Genomic DNA, 24,608 nt, shown 5'->3' with positions numbered 1-24,608 from the left:
CACTGCGGAATGAAACCCAGTTTTCCCAGCTGATTCAGAGAAACCATAGAGAAGTCTGTAGTTGGGAAGAAACTGCTGTACAATATGACCTTCATACCTGGAAGCTGGCGCCTAGGATCCTTCTGTAGTTTTGGCCCTGAACTGAGAAAGCTGCCCCCTTCCCTGGCAGCACTTTTGAGTTGCATTTTAATTGTCATTTGCGCTGGAATCTAATTACCTGCCTGGCACTTGGGGAGCCAATTATGGCTGGATAAACATATAATCAGTTAATTAATCTTATCCCTGACTCAGAGGAAAGCTGACATCAAGGGCTGCATTTGTGTATGAGGGCAATATTGGTGTCATTTCAGACTTAGTCTGGACTCGGCTCATGGTTCAGGATGCTCATTTCTGTTCCTTCAGGCCCCAAAGCCCCCTTCCACTTTCCCCTTTCACAGGCCAAACCTGTATTTTTGCACCGTTCTGTTGACTTGCACCCAAATCTCCCCCTAAAAGATGCGCATTGTCAACATGTGTCCAAAGTCAGCATTATGTTTGCAAATTTTGTTCATTATGCCTATAAACTGGGCTTTTTTTGTAGCAAGAACTCCTTTGCATATCAGTCCACACCCCTCTTATGTAGCCAATCTTCCAAGAGCTTACAGGGCTCTTCTTATAGGGCCTACTGTGAGCTCCAGGACGATTGACTACATCAGGGGGTGTGGCCTAATATGCAGAGGAGTACCAGCTACAAAAAAGCCCTGCCTATAAATAAGCAGCATATAACAATGATGCTGTGTTCATATACATTCACAAAACCGACAGGTAAAAGCAGAAAGCAACAGGAACAGAAACAAGGAGTGCATTGCTTCTCCTCGCTAATAGCTCATGCGCCATGGGGTTGGCTCCTAGTAGGTAGGTCCTTTGCTATAAGCTTGGCCTTTCAGGAACACTCCCAGGCATCATTTTTATGGAAGGGGTGGGATAGTCTTAGAGCTGACGAAAGAGGCTACCTACGTCATTCCCATAAAATAAAAATGCTATGTCTTGCAATTGGATTATATCCTACCCTTCACCCAACAAGCTCAACATGAGTGCCTCCTGGGACTGTCAAGTGGGGCTTGGAGAGCACTCAGAATTACAGCTAAATTTTCTCCTAACAGAAGGAGAGATGTCACTTCTACCAATCCATCCCTTCCTGCTGCAGACTCTCACTTTGCTTGTCATGCTACTCTGTCCTGAGGGCCTCTTGGTCCCCAGGAGCAGCATATCGGGGAGATGAGTGGGCTGCAGTGGCAGAGGTGACCCTGTTGATATAAGTGCCTTCTGGCAACGGAGAACCAGATCCAGCCTATGGGCCTTCTGCATGATGTCCATTTGCACTGAGAGGCACATTCCAATGCCCCAAAAGCGCAGCAGCCCAGAGTATCCCCACGCATCCCTCGGCACTGCCACAGAAGTGGCAGCTTTCACAGTAGAAAATGAAGTTTTTTAAAAAATGTGCTTAGCGCTAATTACGATTGCATGATGTTGTTCTGCGAATTGCACGCTGGAACATTTTCCCTGTGCCATTTGTGACTGAAACTTTGGGGGGTACGCTCCAGCTCAAAACGTAGCAGCTTTCCGCCCTTAACTTTTATCAGCAGGCGAGAGTTAATTCATCCGTGAAGTGTGCCATTGATATCGACGGGACATAAAAAGTCCGTTCAGCGAAAAGAGGCGTCCTTGTTTGTCAGTTGCGCGCCGCAGAGCTGCAGATAGGGCGCAGAGCGACATCAATTTTCCCTTTGAACGCTTGCGTTTCATTCCTAGAAACGAGACGGAGAGGGAGAGAAATAAAGGAAGGCATTAAAACGTGGAACGCAAGAGACTACGCAGGGGGCATGAAAAATCGCATCCCAAAGCCTGAAAAGCCCGGACTCCCCCCAAATGCAGACTTTTTTTGCTCTTCTTAATTATCCCATATATTCTCATTTTTATTTTTCAGAGGGCATTTGTGCTTGTGGGGGTGGGGGGGGGGACATGCATATCAGGATCTGTGCTACTGAGCTTGCTGTCAGGCCTCTCTGGTGATTTATGGCACCTGCAAGTGGAGGAGGGGAGCAATGCAAGGTGCTTGTTTGAATAAGTGTTTACTTTATGCAGTGGCATAACTTTGATATTAGTCTTCTTATTCTCCATAAAGCTGACACAGAGTCTTCGGATTATAAATTGGGCCGAGGATGCTAGCCTGGCGTTTTCTAGCGCCATCCGTAACAAATCGCCTTTCGCTGCCAAGCCGCGTTGTTCCGCGAGGAATGTCGAATTGTCTCTCTGCCGCCTGCTCAGAGATACAGCCCATCCGCCATCACCTTCATTCAGCTTGGAAGCGTCATTGGCTTGCGAGAGAGAACGTGTGGGATTGCCGGGTCTAAGAACAAAATGCCAAGCCGCAGACATACAGGCTGGGGGCGGGGTGGGGGGGGATGAACAGCTTCCAGCGTGCTTTGTAAAGCGAGGTTCAGGAAACCCAGAGGTTCCTTGAGAAACTTCCCGGGGGGACCTCAATGAGAAGGTTGATAATAGCAAAGTTATTAATAGTAAAGCTAGCAAAACTAAAAGACACTTTTCTCCCCGTAGTTGCATTGCCCTGGAAGCCCAGAATTGTGGCAAGTTGTGGGTGAGTTCTGAGGCAGCCCCCGCACATGGGAAGAAGAAGATGATGAACATAAGAACATAAGAGAAGCCATGTTGGATCAGGCCAACGGCCCATTCAGTCCAACACTCTGTGTCACACAGTGGCAAAAAATTTTATATATACACACACACTGTGACTAATAGCCACTGATGGACCTGTGCTCCATATTTTTATCTAAACCCCTCTTGAAGGTGGCTATACTTGTGGCCGCCACCATCTCCTGTGGCAGTGAATTCCACATGTTAATCACCCTTTGGGTGAAGAAGTACTTCCTTTTATCCGTTTTAACCTGCCTGCTCAGCAATTTCATCGAATGCCCACGAGTTCTTGTATTGTGAGAAAGGGAGAAAAGTACCTCTTTCTCTACTTTCTCCATCCCATGCATTATCTTGTAAACCTCTATCATGTCACCCCACAGTCGACGTTTCTCCAAGCTAAAGAGTCCCAAGCGTTTCAACCTTTCTTCATAGGGAAAGTGCTCCAGCCCTTTAATCATTCTAGTTGCCCTTCTCTGGACTTTCTCCAATGCTATAATATCCTTTTTGAGGTGCGGCGACCAGAACTGCACACAGTACTCCAAATGAGACCTCACCATCGATTTATACAGGGGCATTATGATGATATTGGATTTCTATCATGTCCTTCACTCTGAATGTCAGAGTCTCAGAGCGGTCACAATCTCCTTTACCTCGCCCCCCCAACAAACACCCTGTGAGGTAGGTGGGGCTGAGACAGCTCTCCCAGAAACTGCCCTTTCAAGGTCAACTCTGAGAGCTATGGCTGACCCAAGGCCATTCCAGCAGCTGCAAGTGGAGGACTGGGGAATCAAACCCTGGTCTCTCCGATAAAAGTCTGTACACTTAACCACTACACCAAACTGGCTCTCCATCTTGTCTACTCAGACTGCCAGCAGCTCATTGGAGTCTCAGGCAGAGATCTTTCACTTCACCTTGTGTCTTGTCCTTTCAAGTGGAGATGCTGGGGACTGAACCCGGGAGAGGACGGATATTAAACTTGCTCCATATGTTAATCCATTCTCCTCTTGAAGCTGTCTATTCAAGTTGGCTGGCTACATTCCCCACTTGGGATCCCAAAAAATGAAGAGAAACTAAGTAAATCTTTTTTTTTTTCCTTATGACCTTCTTGGGGAAACAACTGAGCTGGGCTAATATTTGTGCAATTGTGCATCCCAAATGGAGAAAACACACGGCTAAAATAAACCTTTGGGTCAAGTCACTCGCTTTGATACGCCACCCTGGAAAAAGAGCGTCAGCTTTCATAAGATTTCCCTTCCCTGCTCTTTATATAACCTTGGTTTATAGATCCAACGAGCATCTCTAGCTCAGCAGATGGGATGTCTGAAGTGGTGGAGGTCACCCTCCTTAAAAGGGATTAGTTACACACATCTAGCTGATAAAATTGATTTGTAAGTTATGGGCCATCGTTCCTGCAAGCAATACAGCTTGCTTCCCATGAGCGGTGAAACATCTTCCTAATGACCCTTGGGGGAGGCGTCCTCTCTCCCTATCTGATATTGACAGAGCTAAAAGAGGAAAGGGGAAGCATTAAGCACGAGGAAGGGAACATTGGGTAGATATTTCTCAACACCGCAAAATGAAGCTCTCGGCCAGCCTTTCAATCTCGCTCCCGCCCGGATATTTTTGGAGTGGCTGATAGTTATTGCGTTTTGAACGTATGAATCTACCCTATTCCAAGTGAGACGATTGGTCATCTAGCTCATCATCATCTACGCCAGCTGTCAGTGGCTTTCCAGCAAAGAAAGGCCTTTCACGATACCAACTGAGACCCAAGAACTGGAGATGCAGGACAATGGTACCCATCAAGGTGCCCACCAGTGGTTTTTCTGTCGGAAGCCGGTGCTCAGCCCCAACTCGATCCTGCCCGGGCTGCCTGAACTGAGGGAGAAGAGGCGGGAAAGACTTCCCTTTCCTTTTATAGCCTCCCAGGTGGAACAGCAGAAGGGGATTGGCTACAGGAAGAGGAAGAGAAGGATTTATACCCTCTCCCCACAACAGATACACTGTGAGATAGGTGGGGCTGAGCAGGGCTTTTTTTTTTTGTAGCAGGAACACCTTTGCATATTAGGCTACACCTCCCTGATGTAGCCAAGAGTTTATGATAGGCCCTGTAAGAAGAGCCCTGTAAGCTCTTGGATTGGCTACATCAGGGGGTATAGCCTAATATGCAAAGGAGTTCCTGCTACAGAAAAAGCCCTGGGACTGAAAGAACTGCTCTTGAGAGAACTGCTCTGAGAGAACTGTGGCTGACCCAAGGTCACTCCAGCTGATGCATGTGGAAGAGTGGGGAATCAAACTCATTTCTCCAGATTGGAGTCCACCACTCTTACCGACCACACCAAACTGGTTTCTGAAACCACCAGTGAACCACTATACATAGCAAGTGAGTTATATTAAACTCACAAAGTTGTGCAGACCTGCTTTAGTTCCTAACATCCTTCTTTTGCTTCTGTCGTACCATCTACAGAGCTCAATGAATCCTTTCCCTTCCTAGCTGAAAGGCATCTTTGGAGAATCAAAATTAAATTGAGAGAAATGTTCCCGTCAAGGACAATGGGATTTCTCATCTACAACAAAGAATTTTACCCAACCTTCCTTCAATGACCCAGATTTCACTATCCAGCCTAAAAGAACCTTGTGCAGTATTCTGCCATCGCCTTTGAACGGAGCACGTGATGATTTGTTTGCCAAAGGGTGTCACGGGGAACAAGTTGCCTCAGATCTCCGCTCTTCAATTAGATGAAAAAGTTCTGCTTGCTTTCCCTCCACTGAATTGTACTACGTAGGCAAATCCTTGGAGCTCAGGCTTTGCTTTTTCCAGTCATGGAAGCATCAAATCTCAGAGCTGTGCCTTATTCTCAGGTCCTCAGACCAACAGTTCAGACTGTGCAAGACTTGCTGGGTGGAAGGACCTTCTGAACAACTGGAAGCTGGAGGAGACGATCTTTTAGGCCAGTGGAAGTTCCAATGGAAGTTCCAGTTCAGATCTCACCTGAGTTCTGTGATTGCCACCTTCCAACTTAAAAAAAAGTGTTTGGGGTTAAACTTGCTTGCAAATAAAAGATGTGTTTGACCTCATTATTAGGTGAAATGATGTGAATTATTTCACCATTATTAGGTGGAAGATAGGCCCCTGTTAGGCTTCCCAATCCCCAGGTCCCAGCGGGGGATCCCCTGGTTTTACAGGCTTCCCCCCTCCCCCAGCCAGCTGGCCGGCGGGGGAAGCTCCACCCCCATAGCCATTATGCACCTCCAGGAACGATTCCCATAGGGATTGATGGGGAATTGATCCGCGGGTGTCAGGGGCTCTGGGGGGGCTGTTTTTTGAGGTAGAGGTGCCAAATTTTCAGTATAGCATCTAGTGCCTCTTCCCAAAATACCTCCCAAGTTTCAAAAAGATTGGACCAGGGGGTCCAATTCTATGAGCCGCAAAAGAAGGTGCCCCTATCCTTTATTATTTTCTATGGAAGGAAGGCATTCTAAAAGGTGTGCTGTCCCTTTAAATGTGATGGCCAGAACTCCCTTGGAGTTCAATCATGCTTGTCACACCCTTGCTCCTGGCTCCGCCCCAGTGTCTCCTGGCTCCACCCCCAAAGTCTCCTGGCTCCACCCCCAAAGTCTCCTGGCTCCACCCCCAAAGTCCCCAGATATTTCTTGAATTGGACTTGGCAACCCTAGCCCCTGTGCAAGCACCAGGTCGTTATTGACCCGTGGGGTGACATCACATCATGACGTTTTCTTGGCAGACTTTTTATGGGGTGGTTTGCCTTTGCCTTCCCCAGTCACCTACACTTGACCCGCAATACTACCTGCCAAATTTTCCCACAGAGCTCCTTAAGTAAAAGAGATGGAGGCTTACTCTTTATTTCTTAAAAAAAGGAAAGAGAGAGAGAGAAGAAGAAGAAAACTGCAGATTTATACCCCGCCCTTCTCTCTGAATCAGAGACTCAGAGCGGCTTACAGTCTCCTATATCTTCTCCCCCCACAACAGACACCCTGTGAGGTGAGTGTCACTAGTCTGCAGCCCTAGAGAGAGGGCTGCCCCCTCAGGGACATTCATGGCTCCTACTCTGAACATTCATCTTTCTTTTAGAGAGAGCCAGTTTGGTGTAGTGGTTAAGTGCATGGACTCTTATCTGGGAGAACCAGGTTTGATTCCCCTCTCCTCCATTTGCACCCACTGGAATGGCCTTGGGTCAGCCATAGCTCTCACAGAGCTGTCCTTGAAAGGACAATTTCTGGGAGAGCTCTCTCAGCCCCACCCACCTCACAGGGTGTCTGTTGTGGGGGGAGAAGATATAGGAGATTGTAAGCCGCTCTGTGTCTCTGATTCAGAAAGAAGGGCAGGGTATAAATCTGCAGTTTTCTCCTTCCTTCCTTCCTTCCTTCCTTCCTTCCTTCCTTCCTTCCTTCCTTCCTTCCTTCCTTCCTTCCTTCCTTCCTTCCTTCCTTCCTTCCTTCCTTCCTTCCTTCCTTCCTTCTTAAAAAAATAAAGAGTAAGCCTCCATCTCTTTTACTTAAGGAGCTCTGTGGGAAAATTTGGCAGGTAGTATTGGAGGTCAAGTGTAGGTGACTGGGGAAGACAAATGCAAACCACGCCATAAAAAGTCTGCCAAGAAAATGTCATTATGTGATGTCACTCCATGGTCAACAATGACCTGGTGCTTGCACAGGGGACTACCTTTCACCTTTTTATTCTACTAAAAGGCCCTGACTGGGATAACCCAGGCTAGCCTGATCTCAGAAGCTAAGCAGAGTCCGTTCTGCTAGTATTCGGATGGGAGACCACGGCTGGACGTCTCTTGCCTTGAAAACCCTACAGGGGTGACGTACGTCAGCTGTGACTTGATAGCACACACACACACATTCTACTAAATTTCTCATATCCCAACTGGGCATTGCATTATACACGTGACTGCCGTGAAAAATGGTAGCTAGCATGGTGTAGTGGTTGATGCTTCATTCCTCCTCCACAGGAAGTCTGCTGGGCAACCTTGGGTCAGGCACAGTTCTCTCCAAACTCTCTCAGCTCTGCTTGTGTCAGAAGGTGCTTGCTGTGGGGAAAGGGAGGGAAGGAGATTGTGAGGTGCTTTGAGGCCAACTCTTCTTCTTTGAGACCAACTCTTCTTCTCAAACATTTGATGTTTATTCCATGTGGCTTTTAGGTTAAGCAAGTTTGGCCACCCCTGGTCTAGTAGGTCTTATCCATGGCCTGATATCATGACATTCAGCCGTAACAGCGAATGATTGGGGGGGGGGGGTGTATATGTGAGAACACCACAGCGGCAGCTAAATTCTTCTGGATTTTATGGATGGCGACCATAGACCTGGGGGTGCCGTTTGTAGCAGCAGGCGTGTGTTTGGTGTAGGGTCTCCTTTGGCCTTCTAGAACAGTTGAGCCTATACTAGTTTCCAAAATTCAAACTGGGGAGCACTTAGGCATTGGGATGCCGTTCAGCCAATACTTGGCAGTGATTTGTTTTCAGTTGGGTTAAGACAGGGCATGATCCTAGCTGAAGTTAAGCCCTTTAAAGTGTCAGTGGATCGATATGAGAGACAACTGAAAACACGCTCAACTTCCCTGTTATAAAATCAAAGGTACTTAAATGGAGTTAACTGGATCAAGCTAATTATGCTTCGTTTTATTAAAATCCTTTAGTACATTAAATAACTGTTTAACGTGCTTTGAATTTTGCCCTGCTCTGCGATGATTCATACTCCTTCAAGGGTACTTTCATCTCAGCCATCGTTCACCCATTATTTATTTCTTCTTTATTCACATCGTCTGTACCCTGTTTTTTTTTCCTCAGAGGGAACCCAAGCAGCTTACAACCAGGGCTTATTTTGAGCAGGAGTGCACAGCGACGCAGTTCCAGCTAGCTTGGTGTCAGGGGTGTGGCCTAATATGCATATGAATTCCTGCTGGACTTTTTCTAAAAAAAACCCCAAAACCCTGTGTTAGATAATGGTGTTGTCAGGGGGTGTAGCCTAACGTGCAGCTGAGTTCCTGCTGGGCTTTTTCTACCAAAAAAAGCCCTGCTTACAACTTCCTTCCCTTCTCCATTTTATCCTCATGACTTCCCTGTGAAATGTATTGTGTTGAGAGCGTGTGACTGGCCACAGCTTCCCCAGCGAGCAGCCACAGCAGAGTGGGAATTTCAGACAGATGAACTTATGAAGTTGCCTTCTACTGAATCAGATCCTGGGTCCATCAAAGTCAGCATTGCCTACTCAGGCTGGCAGCAGCTCTCCAGGGGTATCAGGCTGAGGTCCTTCATCATCACTTTCTACCTGATCCTTCACTGGAGATGCCAAGGATTGGACCTGGGGCCTTCTGCATGCCAAGCAGGTGCTCTGCTGCTGAGCCGCACTCCCTCCCCAAATCTGAGTGTCCAAGATCCTAGCCTGATACTCTGACTACCATAGCACTCTGACTCTCTGAGAGCTATTTTGATATAGTGGTTAAGAGCGGTGGACTCTAATCTGGAGAACCAGGTTTGGTTTCCCACTCTTCCACATGCAGCCAGCTGGGTGACCTTGGGCCAGTCACTCTTCTCTCAGAGCTCTCTCAGCCCCACCTGCCTCACAGGGTGTCTCTTGTGGGGGGAGGAAGGGAAAGTGATTGTAAACTGCTCCAAGACTCCTTTGGGTAGTGAAGGGCGAGGTATGAAACCAAACCTTCTGTTTGGTGTAGTGGTTAAGTGCGCAGACTCTTACCTGGGAGAACTGGGTTTGATTCCCCACTCCTCCACTTGCAGCTGCTGGAATGGCCTGGGGTCAGCCATAGCTCTCGTAGGAGTTGTCCTTGAAAGGGCAGCTGCTGCGAGAGCTCTCTCAGCCCCACCTACCTCACAGGGTGTCTGTTGTGGGGGAGGAGGGGAAGGTAAAGGGAGATTGTGACCACTCTGAGATTCAGAGTATAGGGTGGGATATAAATCCAATAGATGATCATGATGATGTAAGACTACAGGTTAATTCTGTTTTGCTTGTACCAAGCCCATATGTTGAGAATCCATGTAACAAAATCCAAAACTGACACTTGAGGAAAAATGTTCTGTGAAAGTTCTGGGACGAGTATTGAAACTTGTACATGTCCATTGTAGTAAAATCTCCATTCTTCCCTGCTGTATTACAGGTTGACAGCCAAAGCAGTGGCCGTACTACTGCCTATCCTGGGAAGCTCATGGATCTTCGGCGTTCTGGCTGTCAACGACCATGCGTTGGTGTTCCAGTACATGTTTGCAATCTTCAACTCCTTGCAAGTAAGTTCCTAGTGCTGCTAAAGTGCCAAAGAGCCCATATAAATTTTTTTTTGTGTAGAACATTTAGAGCTTTTAATAGACAGGTCTTTACCAGCAATTCCTGTTTATGTTTTTCCCTCTAAAGTTTCATGGCCTTTGTGCATCGCTCATAAGTCTGTATGATCAATGGCAACTCTTGGGTCTCATCAGCGATTCCGCTGTTCAGTGTCTGAAAGCCGCTGCGAGATAAATCAGACAGCGGAAGTCTTTGCTTGAGCGTAGCAGCTCCCAGTTGGTGCTTATCCTTTCTAAGCGTTCGTGCCTGGAGGGGCTTAGGTTTCTTTCTTAGCAGACGGATTGCTCACTGGGGAAGACATGGGACTGCTGTCAAAAAAGGCATCCCCATGTCAGTTTCTTCCCAGGGGAATTTAATACAGGGATGCCTTTGGGTGGCAGGTCTGTGTCTTCCCATGGGATTCGCCAGTGACCATCCTAAGGAAAATCTGGCTTCCCCATTCCTTCATTTCAGGGGAGGAGGGTCCAGTAGTCAAGGCTGCTACAGAACTGGAGTGATCTTCTTCGTGGTCTCTGTGCAGTCCCACACATGGGTTTTGCCGCAGGCAACGGATCCGTACCTCAGAGCTCTGGGGAGCAGGCAGTGACTGCGCATGCCTGGAGCGGGGGGAGAGCACCCATTCCACTCAGTTTCTTCCCTACCGCCGCCCGGACATCACCTACCTCGCTGCGTTTCCTCCTTAGCTCGTTTTTCTTCTCATTCTTCTCTTCATCTGGTATCGTATTCACCTCGTCTTTTTATATCCTTACTTCCTTGCTATTTTTCGTCCCTAAAAATATTTTTTAAAAAAAGGTCCGTTTCTGCGCTTCCTTTCCCCTTTTCTTTCCCTCCCTCCCCTCCCTTGTCCGGAGTGCATGGAAGGGAAGGTTACGTTCAAAAAGTGCAGGCGCTGTGGGGCTAAGATCCCCACCACTGACGGCCACAGCTATTGCCTCTTCTGCCTTGGAGAAGCCCACCGGGTCGACTCCTGCGCACATTGTGCTAATTTCGGGAAGCAGGCTCGTAAAAATCGGGCAGCAAGGCTCCGGAGCTTCCTACTTGAACTGTCTTTGCGGGCGATGCCCGCGTCTGCCTCGCCGCCTCCCCCACCTAGAGCGGGAGATTCGGCCACTTCGGACGTGCCTCTCTCTCAAAAGCAGACGCACAAGTCCGAAAAGAAAATTTCGAAGCACGCCGGGACCGGCCATAAGTCTTCTAAAAAATCGTGCCACTCCGGCTCCGAGGATTTGGCGCCGAAAGCACCGCGTCACTCGAAAGCGACTGATTCGACTCCCAGGAAGTCTTACGAGTCGCACCCGACCGAGTCGCACCCGACCTCGCACCCGCATCGGGCCTCGACTTCGGCTCCTGACACTATGGATGCCGCAACCTCGACCGCTCAACTCCTGCTTCCGTCAGAGCTCTCGGCTCCGTCAGATGTAATTACTGATATGCCGCAGCTCACTCCTCACTCTTCTACGGCCGTAGAAGTGATTCCTATTCAGTCTCGCTCACCGTCGGTCCGCAGCGTGGTTCCGTCTGACTTTTTGGAACCCGACCCATCCGATCCTACTCAACACTACGCAAAGTCTTCACTTCGACTCGGATCCTTCCAGGACGTCGCACTTTCCCCCCTGTATAGGGATTCAGCGACCCAAAGCTCTACTCACCGACTTCGTTCGCGTTCTCCAGAGACCCAGCCCATACCGCGTCGGATTCGATCACGTTCCCCGACGCCTATGCCTCCTCGGTTTCGCTCTCGTTCCCCGCAGAGACACCGTGATTCCGGCTCCTCCGCCTACTATGACCGTTATGACCTGTATGCGCGTCCGCACCGCGACTATACATCTCGTCCGCGCTACGACTACTCTTCTCAGTCACGATCACCTTCACCAAGGGTTAGGTCTCGCCATCAGCTATCCCGTTCCCCTTCCTACGAGGGTACTCACCGTTCCAGATATCAAGACCTGGGTCGTGATGTTATTACCCCTCGGATCCGCTATGACGACTCTCCTCGAACCCGAGCACATGATTCTCACCGAACCCGGGCATACGGTCGGCTCCGAGACCCTCCTCCAATCCGAGACTCTCCTCGACCTCGTGACGATGATCGACTCCGAGACTTCTCCGAGCTTCGAGAATCCGATCACCTGCCCCTTCGGCACTCGGTACCTTCTCCAGTCCCAGATCGACCTCGGGACCTAAACAACCCCGGTACCATCCCCCCCAGAGCCCCGACGGTTCCCATCCGGATTTCTCCACCTCGACCAGCCCAGGACACTCACGTTCCTAAGCTTCGGGCTTCGGCCTCGGAATCGATCGCACCGCGCCACTCTTCCAATGCAGATGACTCCCATTCCGATCGGGAATCCTCCCTTTCATCGGATTCGGAGGACCACCCTGCCTCTGTTGCCTCGGAGTCTGCACCACAGCTGCGCCTTTCGCCATCAGATGCTTCCAAAGCATATCTAAATCTCATCACCACGATGGCTGACGCTCTCCAAATTGCCTTGCCGTCTGACTCTCCTAAAGTTTCAGACATTGTTCATGACTTAGTACAAGCTGACTTCCCACCAGGGTCGCTTCTCCCGATGCTGCCTGTACATCTCGAGGGTTTGCGAGAGGCGTGGGACAAGCCGGCCTCTGTCCCACCTACTTCCAAATGATTTGATTCGCTCTACAGGGTACATGCCCTGGATGCTAAATTCTTGGCGACACACCCAGCGCCCAACTCTATTATAGTTCATTCTGCCACTAAGGCCAAGCCCTCACGGCACCCTACACCACCAGATCGCGAAGGGAGAAAACTGGATACCTTGGCACGGAAGTTATTTACTCTGGCCTCTACCAATTCTAAACTCAACAATTACTTAGCTTATTTTTCTGCGTATGTCTTCAATCTAGCCAATCAATTTACGCCCCTGATCCCCTCTCTCCCTGAAACCTCTCAGAGGACGGCCTCAAATTTGGTGTCAGAATTGTCCAGAGTCTCCAAACAGCAGATAAACACCGTACGACATGCTGTTTCCTGTTCTTCGAGGGTCTTCGCTTCCTCCGTCGCCTTGCGCCGTCATGCCTGGCTGCGTTCTACTAACTTGCAGCCCGACATCAAGCAAAAGATAGAGGATCTCCCCTTCGACGGCCTAGGCCTCTTCCATGCGTCCACGGACGAAGTGCTAACCTCTGTTGACGATGGCCGCAAACGTGCAAAGCGCCTGGGAGTTTCCCAACCAAACTCCCAGCAGTTCAATCGATCGAAAACTTGGAGACCATCATTTCAGAAACGACAACGGTCACCAAAACAAAGTGACTACTGGAGGCGAAAGGGTCCACAACAAAAACCTCATTTCCAGCAGAGACCTAAGCCCCAACAAACCAAGAAGGCCTCCCTCCAGACTAAGCAGTCTCTTTGACTCTTTCCAAACCCCACTTGCTCTCCAAACCCCACCGGCTTACAGCACACATCTCCTTCTGTTCCTTCCCACTTGGAACTCGATCACAACCGACTCCTGGGTGCTGACCATTGTGCGCCTAGGTTACGCAATTGAGTTCATTTCTCCACCTCGCCACCACTACTTCATTGCTACCCCCCCGTCTACACTCCTCCATCAGGAAATCCTGGACTTGCTCCAGAAAAATGCCATAGAACCCGTCCCTCCTCAACATCGAGGGACAGGCTTCTATTCGAGATACTTTCTGGTCCCCAAGAGGGATGGAGGCAAGCGTCCCATTCTAGATCTGCGAAACCTCAACCGGTACATCGAATACAGGAAGTTCAGAATGATCTCCCTGCAGTCCATCTTGCCCCTTATTCCCAGAAATTCCTGGATGGCTTCTCTAGATCTTCAGGACGCTTACTTCCATGTGACCATTCGACCTCAACATCGGAGGTATCTGCGATTCGCCATGGGCCAGGACCACTTCCAATATGTGTCCCTGCCATTCGGCCTCTCCACTGCACCCCGCGTTTTCACCAAGTGCATGGCAGTGGTGGCAGCTGCTCTTCGCATTCGGAACATCCCAGTCTTCCCATATATCGACGACTGGCTTTTCATAGCTCCGACTCAACATCAACTGCAGAGCAACCTCAACACAGCTCTCACCCTTCTGAAATCCCTGGGCCTTCGTGTGAATGCTTCAAAATCTCACCTCACACCTTCCCAGGACCTCAAGTTCATAGGGGCCCTTCTGCGCACTTCTCTCCATCGTGCCTTCCTCCCCGAGGATCGGGCACTAACTATCATTGCCTTAGCCAAGTCAGTTCAACAACAGCCTCGTCAGTCTGCATTCACAATCCAACGCCTGCTGGGCCTCATGGCCGCCACAACGTCTGTCCTTTACTTTGCCAGGCTACGGATGCGACAACTACAGCTCTGGTTTGTACGAACCTACCATCCTCAGGCGCAACCGCAGAGCGTTTTACTCACTGTTCCACAGAGAGCACTTCTATCTCTCACATGGTGGACTATACCCGACAATCTGCTCGCAGGCATGCCATTTCTACCGACTCCTCCAATGGCTGTCGTGACAACAGACGCCTCCAAGTGGGGATGGGGAGCCCACTTAGAGGACAAGACCATCAGGGGGCTTTGGACTCCCCCCGAGAGGGCCATGCACATAAATTGCCTAGAACTGATTGCTGTGCACAGGGCCAATCGTTCCTCCCACTGATAAGGGACCGACACGTTCAGATTTCCACGGACAATATGGCAACAGTTTACTACATAAACAAGCAGGGAGGCACCAGATCCCTCTGCCTGTGCCGTATAGCCGTACTGCTCTGGGAATGGTGTGTCAAGCACAACATCTACATGACTGCCATTCACCTCCCGGGTGTGGAGAACGTTCTGGCCGACTCCCTCAGCAGGGTTCGCATAGACGACCACGAATGGTCCATCAATCCGACCTACCTTCGTCGTATCTTCCGATGCTTCGGAACGCCCAAGGTGGATGTCTTTGCTTCCAGGGAGAATGCCAAATGTCCTCGATTTTATTCCAGGAGGGGCAACGACGCCTTCCTTCACAGCTGGACAGGTCCTCTTCACTACTTCTTCCCACCAACCCCCCTTCTGACACGGGTGTTGGTAAAGATAGCACGAGATGGCACGGACTGCATCCTCATTGCTCCATGGTGGCCTCGGCAACCGTGGTTCACGAGGCTTCTACAAATGTCCCGCCACACTTACTGCCGCCTTCCTCCGGCGGGCGATCTTTTATCACAGGCCAGTGGTCAGGTTCTGCATCACAACCCTCGGGTTCTGGCCTTGGCAGCCTGGAGAATACATCCGCCTGCCTCTCCACAGAGGTAGCCAACATCATCCTCAACGCAAGGAAGCCTTCCACTAGACTTTTGTACCAACGCAAATGGAAGCGCTTCTGCTCTTTCGCGACGTCTAATCACCTGCAGCCAGAGTCAGCACCCCTTAACCTGATCCTTGATTATCTACTTTCTCTACAGAAATCAGGACTCTGTTATTCCTCCGTAAAGGTTCACCTTTCTGCAGTTTCTGCGTTCCATAACCCAGTTGATGGCAAAACAGTGTTCTCCCATCCCTTGTCTAAGTCCTTTCTTAAGGGCATGTTGCACCTCAATCCACCTGTTAAGCCCTTCGTCCCGACTTGGAGTTTATCGCTAGTCCTTTCCTGCTTGATGAAAGTTCCCTTTGAACCTATGGCTACCATAGACCTTAACCTTCTTTCCTGGAAGACAGCATTGCTGGTAGCCCTTACCTCAGGTAAACGGGCAAGTGACTTATGCGCCTTCCGCCACGATCCTCCCTACACTATTTTCCACAAGGACAAAGTTGTTCTGCGACCGGACCCTGCGTTCCTTCCGAAGGTTGTCTCCCAGTTCCACTTATCGACTTCAACTTCTCTACCAACGTTTTTCTCCAACCCATCCGACCAGGGACAACGAGCCCTGCATTCTCTGGACGTTAGAAGGGCTTTATCTTTCTACCTTGATCGTACACAACCTTTCCGTAAGGACCCTAATCTGTTTGTGGCCTACGGAAACCCTCACAAAGGACACAAAATCTCTACCCAGAGACTATCTAAATGGGTAGTTAGTGCCATCAGGTTGTGTTACGAACTGGCTAAACAGCCTCTGCCCGAAGGTCTTAAGGCCCACTCTACTAGAGCGGTCTCGACGTCTTCGGCTTTCCTGCAAGCCGTCTCCCTAGAGAACATTTGTGCGGCTGCATCGTGGTCCTCACCATCCACGTTCGTCTCCCATTATGCCTTAGACGTTCGTGCGAGACGTGACGCCTCCTTCGGTCAAGTGGTCCTCAGATCCATCTTCCACTGAAGTCAGGGGTGAGTGCATCCGCTTCCATCTCTATGTTCCATAATATGATGTGATTGGGTTATGTGACTAACTTTTTTCTTTTACCAGCACCCTCCTCCAGGACATTTAGCTGGCTAGTCACCCATGTGTGGGACTGCACAGAGACCACGAAGAAGATAAACAGGTTGCTTACCTGTAACTGATGATCTTCGAGTGGTCATCTGTGCAGTCACACACGCCCACCCAGCCTTCCCCGCTGCTGGCCTCTTGTAATCGTTGCTTAACTTGGTATAGTGTCAGTGCCAACGGCGGCTGGAAGAAACTGAGTGGAATGGGCGCTCTCCCCCCACTCCAGGCATGCGCAGTCGCTGCGTGCTCCCCAGGGCGGGAGGAAAGCGCGCCAAAAGACGCTATAGGCGAGCTATTGGAGCTCCGAGGTACGGATCCGTTGCCTGCGGCAAGACCCATGTGTGTGACTGCACAGATGACCACTCAAAGATCATCAGTTACAGGTAAGCAACCTGTTTTTGCGGATGCAAGGGGGATCCTTTGTGGATGGATTTCCAGCTCTGGAAACTGAACACAAGTCCAGCCCAGAATGATGATGGCCAAGCTAAAGGTGTCATTACATTATTCATTCAACCAGGGCTTTTTTTTGTAGCAGGAGCTCCTTTGCATATTAAGCCACATGCCCCTGATATAGCCAATCCTCCTGGAGCTTACAGTAGACTCTGTACTAAGAGCCCTGTAAACTCTTGGAGGATTGGCTACGTCAGGGGTTGTGTGGCCTAAGATGCAAAGGAGCTCCTGCTAAAAAAAAGAAAAGAAGAAGAAGCCCTGCTTGATGGTGAGTGTCAGGGCTTTTTTCGTAGCAGGGACTCCTTTGCACATTAGGCCACACACCCCTGATGTAGTCAATCCTCCTAGAGCTCTCTTACAGGGTTCTTCTTACAGGGCCTACTCCTGTAAGCTCCAGGAGGACTGGCTACATCAGGGGTGTGTGGCCTAATAGGCAAATAAGTTCCTGCTACCAAAAAAAAGCCCTGCATTCAACATGCGCCAGGTCACAGATGTGTGATCAGACTTGCAGTCAAATATACCTCGGGGAGCAGAACTGGATTCACAGTCTCAGAGAAGTTCACCTTTAAAAGCTCTTATTTGCTCGGTGCTGAGTGAGAATGCCATGAGGGGCGAGATCAGGGTGGCCAACTCTGGGTTGGGAATTACCTGGAGATTTGGGGGGTGGAGCCTGAAGATGGCAGGTTTGGAGAGGGGAGGAGCCTCGGCATGGTACAGCGCCCTAGACTCCACCCTTCAAAGCAGCCATTTTCTTCAGGGGGACCAATCTCTGTCATCTGGCAATCAATTGTAATAATGGGAGATCTATGTAAACGTGGGCAATCCTAGGGGAGAAGGATTTTTCCAGTTTCCCTCCCACCCTGCTTTTGCCAATGGAAAGGGAGGCAGGAGGGTTTTTGTCCCTTTTCTTTGGCTTCATGTGTCCTTCCTAGAGGACATGGGGCCAGAAAAACGGGGCAACCCCATCACATCTCCCTTTTCCACTGACAAAAGTGCAGCAGGAGGGTATCTGAAAGCCTCTTCTCCCCACTCACAGCCTTCCCTTTTAGTACCGAGCCAATGAGTTCAATGAGTTCTTTTTAAGGTGAGTTCCTCCGATGCCCTGAGGCATAGAGTGTTAAAGCTGCAGTCCTAAGCAGATCCCTGGTTGAAGCTGGGTTTTCAGGTAGCCAGCTCGAGGTTGACTCAGCCTTCCATCCTTCCGAGGTCATTAAAACGAATACCCAGCTTGCTGGGGGGAAAGTGTAGATGACTGGGGAAGGCAATGGCAAACCACCCCGTAAAAAGTCTGCCGTGAAAATGTTGTGAAAGCAATGTCACCACAGAGTCGGAAACGACTGGTGCTTGCACAGGGGACCTTTCCTTTTCCTCCGATATAGATCTGACTGCAAGTCTGGGCACATGCCCCTAACCTGGCATGCATGCCCCTGAGCTTATCACACAGCTTGGCCCTAAATTGGCAGGATAGAAAGAACCGTGTGGCTCCTTTGAAGAAGCAAGCTTTCAAAATGATTCTTGGGGCAACTAGAATCTGTGGTTTCCCTGTGCCTTATGAGCTGGGCTTTTTTTTTTTTTGTAGCAGGAACTCTTTTGCATATTAGGCCACAAACCCCTGATGTAGCCAATCCTCCTGGAGCTTACAGTAGGCCCTGTAAGAAGAGCCCTGTAAGCTCTTGGAGGATTGGCTACTTCGAGGTGGCCTAATATGCAAAGGAGTTCCTGCTACAAAGTGAGCCCTACTTATGAGGAATGGAATGGATGTGCTGCCCCCTTCCTGGTGAGTGAGAGGGGCGTCGCCCCACTGTGCCCCACCAGGGCTACTAGGGCCAATTTCTACTTAATTGTAAATCTGCCTAGTTACTGCTATAGCTCAGATCAGCATTGATAATATATATATATTTTAATTTTACTCTTCTAGGGATTCTTCATCTTCCTATTTCACTGTCTTCTGAACTCAGAGGTATGTTTTCACGTAAAGAGGCCTTTGTGCAGTAAAAATCTAGAGTGCTGTAATGCTGCTATATATATGTGTGTGTGTGTCTGTATTTATTTATTTAGCAGAGTAATACGATGATTTAAAATTTGGTTGTAAATCAGCTGCAGCATTTGGAGAACGGCGCCGTTTAATGATGTTGCTCTGGAGAGCAGGCCTTTTATTTTTCACTCAGAGTTGCTTAGCAATGTTCACGGTTTACATATAGTATATTTAGCTGCCGTCATGGCAATTTATGGCATCTTCAGGAAAACCAGGAAAGAGGACTGAAGTCAAGCACTCCGGGTGTGAAATGAATGGCTGCGGCTTGGCCACTGTTAGGATTCGGGTCACATCTACAGAGCTTTGATAGAGGGAACAGAGCCATAGCTCAGTGGCGGAATATTCGCTTTGCGTACCGAAGGTTCAAGGTTCACTGCTCAGCAAGGAGGTCAGAGAGAACGGCTGGGGAAATTGTTGGCCCCAGAGTTTGCAGGATTTCTTCTCATCCAAATGAACAGTACCAGGTGAAACAGTTCTGTGGTTCAGCTGAGGAGAATGAATTGCCACAGCCAGTTTGGTGTGGTGGTGAAGTGTGCCGACTCTTCTCTGAGAGAACCAGGTTTGATTCCCCACTCCTCCACTTGCAGCTGCTGGAATGGCCTTGGGTTAGCCATAGCTCTCACAGGAGTTGTCCTTGAAAGGGCAGCTTCTGGGAGAGCTCTCTCAGCCCCGCCCGCCTCACAGGCAGCAATTCCACATCACAGCAGTTCCCACTACAGCATTTGTCTGTCCCCCAAACAGAAGTGCCTATGGCAACAAGCGTTCTCGACAAAAAGGTCACAAGCAAGGGGCTGGGATCAGCCAGCGGCTGTTTCTACACTCAGGGTTGATTCTGATTTTATGAGCACTGAATCCGCCTGCGGAAAACTCCTGTCCAAAAGTACTCTTGTAAAGTGAGGAGCAAATCCGGGGTGAAACCATTTTCGGTGCCAGTTCAAGAACATGAGTGTAGATGACTTAAGATAATGCAAAGCAAGACAGAAGTGACGGTGATATGCAATGCAGATGAACATTTTAAATGTGCACCGAGACAGGATCTTCTGTCAAGTGCAGAAACAGCCAGGGTGTCTGCTGTGGAAGAGGAAGGTGAAGGAGATTGTAAGTCGCTCCAAGACTCTGAGATTCAGAGTGAAGGGTGGGTATAAATGCAATATCATCATCTTCTTTTTCTCATATAATGTCTGCAAGAAATGGCCCTGATCTCATCAGATCTTGGAAGCTTAGCAGGATCAGCGCTGGTTAGTACACCAGAGCCACCACTCAGAGGCCAGGCAATGGCAACCCACCATTGGCCATTTCTTGCCTTGGAAACTTTACAGGGTCACCCCACGTCAGCTGTGACTTGATGGTGCTTTTCATCATCACTAAGAAATACAAAAACATTTTCCACATGTTTCACCGAATCTGACTTCTGGCTCGCAATAATCCAGTTATTGGCAATTTCTCGCATTTGCCGGATGTCATGCAAGGCTAAATCCGGCGAAGACAGAGGTCCTTTGCTTGGGCCGCCGGGGTCCGGGAAGGGAAATCCCCCTACCGGTTTTTGACGGTGCGCCGCTAATCGCGACGCAGAGGGTCAAGAGCTTGGGGGTACTACTGGAACCTTCATTAACGATGGAGGCCCAGATAGCAACCACTGCCAAGTCTGCATTCTTCCATCATAGGCGGGCAAGGCAGTTGGCCCCCTTCCTGGAGCGTGACGACCTAGCAACAGTGATCCATGCAACGGTCACCTCGAGGCTGGACTACTGCAATGCCCTCTACATGGGGCTGCCCCTGTGCCGAACCCGGAAATTGCAGTTGGTGCAGAACGCCGCTGCCTGGTTGTTATTGGGGCTCCCAAGACGGGAGCACATTCAGCCGGGACTCCGGGCTCTGCACTGGCTGCCAATACTTTACCGGGTTTGGTACAAGGTGCTGGTCATCACCTTTAAAGCCCTATATGGCCTAAGACCTGCCTACTTGAAGGACCGTCTCTTCCCACACGTTCCCCGGAGAGTACTGAGATCGGGAACTCAAAATTTCCTGATTGTCCCCGGGCCAAAGGAAGCCCGTTTGAAAACTGCAAGGGATAGGGCCTTCTCAGTAATGGCCCCTTCCTGGTGGAACCAGCTGCCGGAAGAGGTAAGGGCCCTGCGGGACCTTGTTCAATTCCGCAGGGCCTGTAAGACAGTCCTCTTCCGGCTGGCTTACAACTAACCAGCACTGAAACACTGAAACATTGAAACTTGAAACTGAGTGTAGTTGCAAGACCGCTGTATGTCTTGAATGTTTTAAGTACATAACTATGTGAATGTTTAGATTTTAATTATATAAATTATGGAATGTCTAATTTTTATGCATAATTTTATATTTTTATGTCAGTTTTTATATGTTGTAAGCCGCCCTGAGCCACCTGGTGGGAAGGGCGAGATATAAATCTCAAATAAATAAAAAAAATAAAAATAAATAAGAGGCCAGTCTATAGATTGAAATGTAAAACCGATTCCTTATTAGCCTTTGTCCCGGCTCTTGAGTTTGCAATGCTTCCGCTGGGGTCTTCTGAGCAAAACTTCTACTTAGTGAGCTACTGGCATTAAAGTTGTGAGCTGCTGCATAAATCAGCTTGCCCTGGGACCATTTTTCCTAAACTAAGACAAAAATGTGTGAGCTGGAGGCTAAGAAACTGGAAGCCAGCTCACACTAACTCAGCTTAGAGGGAACATGGGCAGGGCGGAAGCAGGGAACACACAGCCCCTCTCCAAAAATGCTGATGTAGAATCCAGGAAAAAGCCACTGATGTAGAATCCAGGAAAAAGCCCTGCACAAAAGAGAGGCAAATGCCCTTCTAAAGCAAGAATTCTCTTCTTTTCCAGGCTTATCGGGAACTAGGGGTATAAGATTTTAGGGTTCTGATCCCATTGGGGGGCTAGGGTTGCCAATCTCCAGATACAGCCTGGCGATCTCCAGGAATTACAACTGATCACCAGACTACAAACGTCAGTTCTGCTGGAGGGAATGGCTGATTTGTAGGGTGGACTTTATGCTATTATATCCTACAAAGTCCCTCACCCTTCCTAAAATCCTGCTCTCCCCTGACATCACCCCAAATCGCCAGGAATTTCCAAACTCGCAGTGTTTCAAATTAAACAGGCCATATAGCCCTTTTCCTCCGGATGCACAAGTTCTCTGTATGCTGAAAGATAACCTCAATTAAAGCTGCCTTGGGGGAAAATTAAATAGCTGCCTTGTATTTATGCGAAAATGTAAAGGTTCTAACTGGAGATGCTACCGGCTTCCGCAAGCTTGCCCATTCAGGTTGAATAGCCATATTTGCTTCTCTCTTGTGTAAATGGAATGCGTGAGTATTTCTGTACCATTTTCTGTTTTCTCATGCTAATATTTCCCCACAAAACATACACATCCTCGTGTTATTTGTGTCAGTAAATCAGCATATGGCGTGCATATGTTATACAAATAAACTATGTACATAGGGTTGGATAGTACCAGCTTTTCCTGTCTCCCATAATTCCCCTCTTGGCTGCAGCCTTCGCCTCCTGTATGGTTTTTGTCCAAGGGGATCCCATGATTTCTCCCATAGCCTTTTGGCTGGTGCAGTGTCCCCTCCTCCCCTTTTCACAAGTGGAAATAAATGGGTAAGATCCAGGCATGTATAAATGCATGTATAAATCCTATAAAACTTGTGCTAAAAATGCATAAAAATACATACATGAGCAGTGTTAGCAGTGGGGCTTGCCATATCTGAGGAGCCCCATGGCACAGAGTGTTAAAGCTGCAGTACTGCAGTCCTAAACTCTGCTCATGACTTGAGTTCGATCCCAGCAGAAGCTGGTTTCAGGTAGCCTTCTCAGACTGACTCAGCCTTCCATCTTCCGAGGTTGGTAAATTGAGGACCCAGCTTGCTGAGGGGAAAGTGTAGATGACTGGGGAAGGCAGTGGCAAATCACCCTGTAAAAAGTCTGCCGTGAAAATGTCGTGAAAGCTACTTCACCCCGAAGTTGGAAACGGCTGGTGCTTGCACAGGGGACCTTTCCTTTCCTTTTCCTTGCCATATCTGGGTTGGAAAATACCTGGAGATTCTGGGGATGGAGTCTAAAGAGGATGGTGTTTAGAAAGGTTCTTTTGTCTCAGGTATCCCCGCTATTGAGCACATGGTTATTTATTTCTGGCTTATTTTATGCCCTACGTTATCTCATTTTGACCACTGGAACATTATAGGCTGCTGCATCTTGGTCTATGTTAACACTATTTTTATTATCGCTCAAAGTTATCATATTTGCAAGTTTGTTTATTCGCTCTATCCTGAGACGCTCCTTTTACTTTGCTTATTTGCATATCGTACTAATCACCTTTTGTTAATCTTCATTCATTTGTCGTGATGCATTTTGATTAAATAAAGTTTATTTTTGATTTAAAAAAAATGAGAATAATCCCACAGAGTCCACCTTCCAAAGTGGCTATTCCCCCCCCCCCCACACCTCCGGTGAGTTGATCTCTGTTGCCTGGAAATCAGTTGTCATCCCAGGAGATCTCCAGCCACCTCCAGGAGACTGCAACTGTAGCTAGCAGTAAAAATGTATAGACCAAAAACATTAACATCCAGTGAAGTGTAGGCCTTCTTGAGCCTGTGGGCACATTTGGAATTCTGACATGGCATGGTGGGCGCAGCAACAGAATGATTCCCACAGAATGGCTGCTCAGGAGGTAGTAAAAAAAGGTAAAGGTAGTCCCCTGTGCAAGCACCAGTCGTTTCCGACTCTGGGGTGACGTCGCATCAGACTTTTTACCGGGGTGGTTTGCCATTGCCTTTCCCAGTCATCTACACTTCCCCCCCCCCCCCCAGCAAGCTGGGTACTCACTTTACCGACCTCGGAAGGATGGAAGGCTGAGTCTGCGGGGTGACATGATAGAGGTTTACAAGATAATGCATGGGATGGAGAAAGTAGAGAAAGAAGTCCTTTTCTCCCTCTCTCGCAATACAAGAACTCGTGGGCATTCAATGAAATTGCTGAGCAGTCAGGTTAGAACGGATAAAAGGAAGTACTTCTTCACCCAAAGGGTGATTAACATGTGGAATTCACTGCCACGGGAGGTAGCGGCGACTACAAGCATAGACAGCTTCAAGAGGGGGTTAGATAAAAATATGGAGCAGTGGTCCATCAGTGGCTATTAGCCACAGTGTGTATATATATATATGTGTATGTATGTGTGTGTGTGTGTGTCTGTGTGTGTGTGTATATATATATATATAATTTTTTTGGCCACTGCGTGACACAGAGTGTTGGACTGGATGAGTCATTGGCCTGATCCAACATGGCTTCTCTTATGTTCTTATGAGTCAACCTCGAACTGGCTAACTGAACCCAGCTTCTGCCGGGATTGAACTCAGGTCATGAGCAGAGAGCTTGGACTGCAGTACTGCAGCTTTACCACTCTGTGCCATTGGACTCCATTTTAGATAGAGGAGACATAGGAATAAAACCTAACTAAACTGTGATGGATGTAGATGCAGAGATGCATGTCCTGCATCCATGGTGATGACAAAAATGGAGAGCAAACGTGCTCCTTCCTTGAATGTGTGTAAGAGAGAGAGAGAAGTGAGAATGGAAGGAAGGAAGCAATTCCCTGAGAGCCAGTTTGGTGTAGTGGTTAAGTGTGCGGACTCTTACCTGGGAGAACCGGGTTTGATTCCCCACTCCTCCACTTGCACCTGCTGGA

General features: G+C 48.8%; 1 protein-coding gene across 3 annotated transcripts in view; it reads left to right on the top strand.

The window, feature by feature from the left end:
• Positions 1 to 24,608, top strand: part of ADGRD1 (adhesion G protein-coupled receptor D1) — a 442,408-nt gene that overhangs the window by 404,032 nt on the left and 13,768 nt on the right. For all 3 annotated transcript variants that reach the window (XM_060250081.1, XM_060250080.1, XM_060250079.1), the window contains 2 exons: positions 9,830 to 9,956; positions 18,774 to 18,815. In XM_060250081.1, coding sequence (XP_060106064.1) covers positions 9,830 to 9,956; positions 18,774 to 18,815 — 169 coding nt within the window. The remainder of the gene's footprint in view (positions 1 to 9,829; positions 9,957 to 18,773; positions 18,816 to 24,608) is intronic.

Source organism: Heteronotia binoei, chromosome 11 (assembly GCF_032191835.1).
Source record: "Heteronotia binoei isolate CCM8104 ecotype False Entrance Well chromosome 11, APGP_CSIRO_Hbin_v1, whole genome shotgun sequence".
In the NCBI taxonomy this organism is placed as follows: Eukaryota; Metazoa; Chordata; class Lepidosauria; order Squamata; family Gekkonidae; genus Heteronotia; species Heteronotia binoei.
Note: the sequence above shows the minus strand (reverse complement) of the source record. Positions and strands in the feature narration are given on the sequence as shown.